At 40.8% G+C, this 9,688-nt stretch overlaps 1 protein-coding gene across 1 annotated transcript; it reads left to right on the top strand.

Moving 5' to 3' along the window:
* Window positions 1–581: 581 nt before the first annotated feature.
* On the top strand, window positions 582–9,291 carry LOC146007084 (keratin-3, type I cytoskeletal 51 kDa-like). Its single transcript, XM_083145465.1, has 8 exons — window positions 582–1,115; window positions 2,215–2,297; window positions 5,624–5,780; window positions 6,084–6,245; window positions 6,430–6,555; window positions 7,610–7,824; window positions 7,906–7,979; window positions 8,887–9,291. The coding sequence occupies exons 1-7, from the start codon at window positions 582–584 to the stop codon at window positions 7,961–7,963; spliced, it is 1,335 nt and encodes a 444-aa protein (XP_083001591.1). The 3' UTR covers window positions 7,964–7,979; window positions 8,887–9,291.
* Window positions 9,292–9,688: the final 397 nt, after the last annotated feature.

The following is a 9,688-nucleotide window of genomic DNA, read 5'->3' as shown; positions in this document are numbered from 1 at the left end:
GCTTCTGCTATAGCGGCACCAGTCCTGGATAGAAATACATTATTAGTCCTGAGGAGCTGGTAATGGAGATTCATGTTTGTAAGCCCTGTAAAGCAGAAAGGCAAGCAACTGGGCAAAACCATATTGCACTGCAGGTGGGGCATATGTAACACATGGAGAGAGATTTAGATTTTGGTGGGATGTATTTAAACTGAACTCTAATTCCCTTGAACAAGATGCCTATAATCTTTACAACTAATAATTAAGGAAAATTCAGTTAAAGAAAAATTGTTTACTGTCTAAGTATTCTGATCATGTGACAATTTGATGTACTCCACCCTAAATTCATGCTCTAGAAACAGGACAAACAAACAAAGGTGAAAAGAGAAGAGGGATGCAAGTTAATAATAATGGTAATTGATTACAGTACAGTTGCAATAACTTGGCAAGCAACTCTACTCTTGTAAAAATAACACATTCAAATTCACAAATTACACACCCTTTGTATCTCATATATAAAGAATATAATCTGTTGAGATATCACACTTTCCACGGGAGCTGCTTTTTATCATCTGGAAAGGTTGTCATTTTGCTTAAACATCATGTCTTATTCTTATAGACAGACATCACAAACAGTAGGCTCAAGCTCTGTCTCAGGAGGTTATGGTGGAGGTGCTGGTGGATATGGCGGAGGTGGTTTTGGTGGGTGTGCAGTAGGTTCTGGGACAGGATATGGAGGAGGTGCTGGATTTGGTGGTGCTGGTGGATTTGGTGGATATGGTGGTGGTGCTGGTGGATATGGCGGTGGCGCAGGTGGATACGGTGGTGGTGCTGGAGGATATGGTGGTGCTGGTGGCTTTGTTGGTGGAGCTGGCTTCGGAGGAGATTTCGCTGGCGGTGCTGGTGGTGGTGTCCAACATGATAGCCTTCTCTCTGTCAATGAGAAGCAAACCATGCAGAATCTTAATGACCGCTTGGCCTCTTACCTGGACAAAGTCCATGCATTGGAAAAGGCAAATGCAGACCTTGAAGCTAAGATTAAGGAATGGTATGAAAAGCATAGACCCAGTAGTACTAAAGAAGGAGGAACTGACTACTCTAAATACTACACCCAGATTGTTGATCTAAAAACCAAGGTAAGAGTAATAAACAATATAAAATTTGCTACGGAAAAATTTGGTGAATAAACTGCTGCTTTGTACATCGAAACAATGACATCAGCAGCTTTATAACTTCCTAAAACCTTGAAGAACTTATAATTATTGCCAATATTTGAATACATCTTAAACTGTATAATCCAAAAAATGTAAATTAACCTAATTTATAAAAAAATATATATAATATCAGGTTCCCTTTAAACCTACTCTGTGATGTCATTTCCCATACATAGAGTGGAGCAATCTGGAGTATGCTTTTCACAGAACAGAGCAACTATTTTAATTGCCTTTATAGTTAAATATATACCATACACATAACAAGTTGGGAGTTGATGTAAAGTATTTTGATTACTACATTTAAGGGGGTTATTCAATCACCTGCTGCCATCTCTCGATGGGGGAGATGGCTGCGGGGCCCTATTCAATGCTGTCTTCACAAGCAGCGGGTAAGTGACGATCTCCAGACTGCAGCTTGCCTCTTCCCGGCCGCAGCTCGCTTCTTCCCACCTGCTTGTTCTCGTTCGAGCAGACTGAGAAGGGGAGAGGGTCACTCAAAATATTGAGTTTTGCAATCCTTTATTTCTGTAATAAAAAGGTAACGGTATGACATTAGAAGACCATGTGGCCAGATTAGTGTCTCTAGTCTATTAATTAGCTGGAAATACTAGTCTGGACATACAAGTTTCAATAAGGAGTCTTAAAAAACACTAGTAATTAATTTTTTTCCAGTAGGCAGTACTATTGAGTATAATCAGCAAAAACGAAAGAGAACTGTAATCTGGCAAATCCCTTGTTTTTCCTGGACTCTTTATAACAGGGATGGAGAACTTCAGCCCCCAGCTGTTGTTGAATTGCACGCCCCAGCATGCCCTGTTACAGATTTGCTATTTGGCCATAATAAAACTGTTGCAGGGCATGCTGGGATGTGTAGTTCAACAACAGCTGGAGGGCCGAAGGTTCCCCATCCCTGCTTTATAACCTATTAAATAATCTTAGATTTTTCAATATTAAATATTTTAAGTTAATATGATATCTGGCTTGATGTGATACAACTGGAATGGTAACATGTTTCCCACAGATTGTGAAAGCTACCACTGACAATGCAAGCATAGTATTGCAGATTGACAATGCCAGGCTGGCTGCTGATGACTTCAAGATGAAGTAAGTTTGATGTTGTGGATGTAAAGCTTACGGCACTAATTGTCCACTTGTGGTACATGTACAGGAAGTGTCGCACTATAACCAAGTATAAACCCTTGTCATTGGTGGGAATACAGAACACTGCAGAGAACAGTAGCAGATGGACATCTGATATTCTAGACTGATTGTTTAGTTTATCAACAAAGTCCAAATAAAAAATTTACACAAACATAATGAAAAGCTGTAAAAACTGAACATATGGCCTACTGATCATTCCTAAAGATTAATCTTCACATACTTTTATAGGAAATAAGGGTACTTGTTTCCTAGCAGGGCACCCACTAAGCTATTTGCTTAGTGGGCTATTCTGCGTAGTGAAATCGAATCGCACATCGCATCACATGGCTTTTTGTGTCTTGCGATGCGATGTGCGATGCGATCTCAGTAGTTAATTTAGTTAATTTATTCACTGCACCCTGAGTGAAATCACATCGCAGATGAGATGAAATCAGATGAGATGAGATCTCAGTAGTTCATATGGTAAAACACCTAAAACAGCACCACTCTCCACGTCACCCCGAAGTGTATCCTCCGACCTTTTCATACCCCCACTATCCACGTCGGCGTGGAGTTCATTTTATATAGTGTGGCGAGCACAGCGAGCCACCGACCCCGAAGCGGGGCGAGCGCAGAAAGCCACCGAGCCCAAAGCGTGGTGAGCGTGGTGAGCTTGGCGAGCTTAGCGAGCTCCGCGAGGGTACACAGCAAGGGCGTAACTACCATAGGTGCAGGGGATGCAGCTGCTATGGGGCCCAGAGCTGAGAGGGGCCCGTTTTGCCTGTTAAAGTTACATGTGCTGTATAGATTTTTCAGCATTAGGTGATAAATAGGGGCCCTTCCAAACTTTTGCTACGGGGCTCACATGTATCTAGTTACGCCACTGGTACACAGATTACTTTACATGTATTCTGCATCTGCTCGCCACACTATAATAAATGAACTCCATGCCGACGTGGATAGTGGGAGTATGAAAAGGTCGGAGGATGCGTTCCGCCGCCCCTCGTGGGGCTCGCCGCGCTTCGGGGTGACGTTTAGAGTGGTGCTGTTTTATGTGTTTTACATATGAACTACTGAGATCTCATCTCATCTCACATCTCAAGCCATAAAAAAGGGCTATGCGATGCGATTTCACTCAGAGTGCAGTGAATAAATTAACTAAATTAACTACTGAGCATACGTAGGAATTCTGGGCATACCAAAATAATTATTGGGGCTATACCAGTGGTTCCCAAACTGTGTGCCGTGGCTCCCTGGGGTGCCTCGGGACACTTGCTGGGGTGCCCCAGGTTGGTGGTCCAGGACCAATTCAATTTTTTTATGGTTAATTATTTATGGGCAAAACCAGTGCTGGCGGCTGCCAATCATAAAATGTGTACAAACAGAAGCAAATCCTGCCCTTTAGCACATAACTGACCCTAAGATCCGCATATAAAGCCAGTCTAATTAATTGTTTTTGGGCCTAGGGGTGCCGCGAAAAAATTCCGATACACTAGGGTGCCGTGATTCAAAAAAGTTTGGGAACCCCTGGGCTATACATTTATACAGATGTTACAGATGAATTCAGCTTAACTTGCAGCATGAATACTATCTATTGTCCCCATATACAAGCATGGCGACTTTTATTCATCAAAGTTCAAAAACTGAATTAATTGTGGTTTCCAACTTTGTATTTCCCATAGAGTCAGATTAGAAAGTATCAGGGGTCCTCCGGTGCCCCATAAACCTTGGATTCAAGAGGTCACAATCTTTCTACTTTATTTTTTTTTTAATCAGAATTAGAATTTTCTTTCCTATTACTGTGGCTATACTAAAGGGCCTGATTCAGACCTGCTTGGTAAGCTGCATATATTAACTGTCTAGTGAGCAAGTAAATGCAGGTCGCTGAATGCCTGCCCCCCTCACTTGCATGCGGCCGCACGGAATAAAAATCATTCGATGGTCGCTCACAATCAAAAGGTTTTTTTCCCCTTTGCAATGTAATGTGATGTCTGCTGCCCTCCCCAAGCAGGCATGGACACGCCTGTGTTTGCAGGGGTACGCCCAATGTTTCTATTGGTGCACCCACTGGTTTTGTGGGCACACCCGTGAAATGCTGTGTCCGCCCCCTGCCGAAAGACGTTCACTCCGGAGGTTTACAAATGTGCATATTGGAGCATGTGCATGTGCATACCCCAGCAATCACATGGGGTAGTGAATTTGGGCCGCACCGAGTGGGTATGTATCACATAATCTCTTTACCATAAACACATTTATAGGAACCAGAATAACATCTAAGCTCCATTTGTGCAATCTGTCAGACAACCTTAGTTTATCGTGAAACTTGTGAATATAAAGGGAGCTATTACCTTTCAGTAGCCACAGTACTTTGTATTTAATTACATTTTTTTTATTTTTACCTAGATATGTAGATACTTTTTTATAAGTTTTCAAATACAGTATGTAAAAACTGTGTAAAACATATCGAAAAGCAGGGTCAAGATTTTGGGTGGATTGTCGTAGTGCGCATTACAGGACGTGATCACATATTCACTGGGTGGTGTGGTGAGGCACCATCTGCACTTTCAGGGCCTTACTGATTCCCAGGTCCAAGTAATCTGCATTCACTACCCCCTCCTCTTAGTGTCCTCAATTCAATTAAAAGCAGGATTTATTAGGCAGGGAACATCTCCATTTTTTTACACCTATAGTTATTCAATAAAAGAGCCTTGTCCCCATATATTAATCCCATTGATTACATACTGTAACAAATGCAAAACCAGTGGGTTTCACTGCAAGTTAAACTCCATAAAGGTGGTTTTCTTGTAGACTTTCCCTTTCAGCTCCTGAAGCTACAAGGAAAAACCCGCCTCTGGACTTAACATGCAGGGTAATCCCAGATATTTGAATTGCCCATGGGTAAATAGATTTATATTGAGAGTTAGTATACTTTTGGTATGTACATGAGAATAAAGTATATGAAAAAAATAAGAAGTTTCCAAATAAATTTTATAAGTCTACAAAAGTCATCAATATCAACTTTCATAACCCTTCTTTAGATGAGAAAATAAACATTTTCTTGTAATGTGATAAAATGCATATAGTATGGTACATAAATTAACATGGTGTCATCCTGAATGTATATATTTAATCAAATTGTAATAAATATAAATGTACCAGAACGCACTAACATAACTTCTGTGAATGTGATGAGGCATGAGGCAGGAGGCACTGTCAATGTAGCAACTTGCCAAAGAGAAACATGATCCATATGGTAATATCCGCTTGCCTACATCTGTTTATCCTGCCAGGTATGAGAATGAGCTGGCACTCCGCCATAGTGTGGAGGCTGATATTAATGGCCTGCGAAAGGTCTTGGATGATCTGAACTTTTCCAAGACTGACCTGCAACACCAACTTGAAAGCCTTACAGAGGAAATTGCTAGCCTGAAGAAGAATTATAATGATGTAAGTATAAAAGACAACTCATCGAATTCCTTTCCCTTTAATAATTTGAATATTTTTTTTTATATTTCTATTGAAGTAGTATTAATAACGCAATAAGGCATTGTACATAGAAATAGACAATTCCATTAAGGCTCAATAAGTCAATACAATGCAGAAAGAAGCCAAGTGACAAGTTTTACAACACATTCTAGGAGGTGGATCATTAGACACATATACAATAAAATATACCTCGCAAGAAGGAGAATAAAATGTATATTTGTGTATTTAATATAATAATAACAAAATATGTATTCTATTCTGTAGGAGATTAAAGGAACCCATGAAACAACAATGGGCCAAGTTACTGTAGAAATGAATGCCACCCCTGGTAATGATCTGACGAAGGTTCTAAATGACATGCGGGCGCAGTACGAGGCCATGGCTGAGAAGAATCGCAAAGATGCTGAAGACCAGTTCAACAAAATGGTAAGAGCATTGTTAGAACCTATCCTCATAGGGATGTTGTAATGTTTATAGATCAGGCAAATTGTGAGCTACTTAGGACTTTCTGCTGTGAAGAAAGCAAATCCGGCGTATCTTTGCTGTAATTACAAATACTGCCTACACCTTTAATGGATACTAACTAAAAATATATGTTTTTCTTTTAAAGAGTGAAGGTTTGAAAAAAGAAATATCAGTCAGCGTTGATCAAACCCAGAGCAGCAGGAGTGAATCCTCTGGGCTCAAGAAGTCTCTTCAAGCCTTAGAGATTGAGCTTCAGTCCCTGCTTGCCATGGTAAAGAGCTAAAAGCAATTCTTCATTTAATGATCTTTTCACCCTTTGTTAAACTTTTCATTTATTGGACTGTAAAAGTTATCCTACAACTTTATACTAGATTTATTTGCTCTGGCATAAAAAAGTATTCTATTCTCAGGATACAATTGCATACCACCCAACATGACCCTCTCCATGAGGCAGGGCTAGATTAAGATCTGTGCCCCCCCCCCCCCCATGGAGGAAAGTGGTACCTGGGCAACATGGGGTCCAAGCAGGGGGGATCCGGGCAGTGGGGTACGTGCACCGCTGGGAGCAGTGGGGTTTCTGTGGCAGATGGGCAGTCAGCGGTGGGGTCCCTGCTGCAGATGGGAACTACTAGTTCTATTACATCCCATCTGCCATAGGGACCCCACCACTGATTTCCCATCCACCGCAGGGACCCCACTGCTGACTTCCCATCTGTCGCAGGGACTCCCTGCCCACCCCACTCAGACCGACTCCACTGCCTGCCACCCACCTGCCACCACCACAACAGTGCCGATGTTGCGGCCGCGGATGTGTGGGGTTCCCGTGGCTACCACCCCTGTCACCCTGTGGATAATCTGGCACTGCCAGGAGGGACACAATACTCTGCTCCTACACTTCCCTCTGAATGTATGATTGCCATCACCTGCGTTGAAACATCTTTCTTATCATTTAACCTGTTCAAAACAGGTGATGGGAATCATACATTCAGCATGCATTCAGAGGGAAGTCCAGGAGCAGAGCATTGTGTCCCTCCTGGAATGGGTCATGTTGGGAGATACTGTACGCAGTTGTTTCTAATTTGCTGAGCACACCACAAGCATTGTATCCTTGGGTAATGGAATTACTCTGCTTGATTATATAAATACATGCAGCAGCTACAAACCAACAGACATATGTAATAACAATAAAGTAACGTGTATTGTAAAAGTTGTATCAAGTACAAATCATTCAATTATGATCATCTGAAGATGGAAAATCCCTGTTTTGGTGATGTTGGTAATGGAATAAATCCACATGTTCAAGTCTGATGCTCTCTTGTTGACAGAAAAAATCTCTAGAAGATACATTGGCACAGACAGAAGGACGTTTCTGTATGCAGCTTGCACAGATCCAAGCTCAAATTTCTGAGTTTGAGGTTCAAGTGTCAGAGATCAAAGTAGACATAGAGTGCGTGACTGCAGAATATGAAGATCTGCTGGATGTGAAGACTAAGTTAGAGGCAGAGATCCAACAATATAGCAAGCTCATTGATGGAGAAAGGTAAGAATAATTATGGACAGTTTTGTTTTCTGCCTGATGATTTCTAATGTCCTTATACTAACTATACTCCTATAACTTCAGTGGCACTGGGTCAGGAGCAGGATCAAGCACCCAAAGATGGACTGGAACCAGGACTTGATCATAATCCAGCACAGGTAACTATTTTTATGGCTACATAAAATGTTTACATTACAATATGTTTACATTAATTGCTTGTAATACTACAGTTTGCCAAACTGGAAGTTAAGAAAGTGAGTAAAAAATGTAAAACTTGATTGCATTTATGAATCAAGTGGTAGTTTCTCACTGCCCTCATTTCCTCCACCACATCTCAGTGCCCTGATTTGCTCCACCCCTTCTCAGTGTCCTGATTTCCTCCACTCCATCTCAGTACCCTGTTTTCCTCTACCCATCTCACTCCACTGATTTCCTCCGCCACATCTCAGTGCCCTGATTTCCTCCACCCCATCTCATTGCCCTGATTTCATACAACCAATCTTAGTGCCCTGATTTCCTCCATCCCACCTAACTGCCCTGATTTGCTCCACCCCTTCTCAGTGTCCTGATTTCCTCCACTCCATCTCAGTACCCTGTTTTTCTCCCCCCATCTTATTGCCCTGATAGCCTCCAACCCATCTCAATGTCCTAATTTCCTCCAACCCATCTCAGTGTCCTGATTTTCTGCACCCCATCACAGTGTCCTTATTTCCATCCTATCAGTTTTAGTGACCCCCCCTCAAATGTACAGGAGCACATTTTATGACTCATGACATACTGTATATTACATCCCAAATTGAAGAAAAAAATATATTTTTTTACCTGTCCCAATTTACAAAGATGTTTAGTTCCAATTCCACTTGATGAACTGGACATACCACTATTACCCTTCATCTATTTCTGATTTACAGTTCTACCTGTATCACAGCCTGAAATGACAGATGGTAGAGAATGTCATGTCTGTTATGAAGTGTATATATTTGGTTGACACATTTTGTTATGATTCTTATTTAGGTCTGTTAGGGGGGAATGCACCTTAATGATATTGTTTTTATCTCCTTTAAGGAACCAAAAAGATTTGGCTAGTGATGAAAGTGGTTGAAATGATTGCCAACAGAGAAGTTTACAAATATTGTTGAGAAATATTAATACCATCACTATTACCACCAGAAAAACTGTCTACTCAAGAAAAATGGAAGCCATATGGATTCACTTACAAATCTTTTAGAGCTATTTTCTTCTTCTTCTATAAGACTATCTCAGACTGGAGAGTAAATACATTGTGCAGATCAAATGATACCTATGCATGCTTTCACATCTCAATAGAACCATTGTTATACATTCTGTAATCCTGTTACTGTATGTAGCTGACTACCATATATGTCACTGTCTGAAAGGTCTGCAGCTCCCATGATGTTGCATCCTGTGTCTCTCCATTATTATGGGCACCTTCAGCATACTTCTATTGCTTTGCACAATATGCTTAATAAACGCTTTTCTTATGCAAGTTACACCTGGTGATTGGTCACTAACTTTATTATTATTATTATTATTATTATTATTATTATTATTATTATTAATAGCATTATTGTTATTATCATTATGATTATCCTATATTTATTTGGTGCCAAAAGGGCTCCAAAGCACCTTACATAAACAGACACAGTATGAACAAAACAAGAACAAAAAATGATTTACAATTAGAGATGTGCACCAGACACTTTTCGTATATTGTGTTTTGGTTTTGTATATGGATCTCCTGTCATGTTTTGGATCTGGATTGGTTTTGTCAAAACCACCCTTTCAGGATTTTGTTTTGGATCTGCTAAGTGACACAAGTGGGTGACACAAACCCATGGCACATCTA

The sequence above is a fragment of the Crinia signifera genome, chromosome 6, assembly GCF_055691185.1.
Source record: "Crinia signifera chromosome 6, ASM5569118v1, whole genome shotgun sequence".
NCBI lineage: Eukaryota > Metazoa > Chordata > Amphibia > Anura > Myobatrachidae > Crinia > Crinia signifera.
Note: the sequence above shows the minus strand (reverse complement) of the source record. Positions and strands in the feature narration are given on the sequence as shown.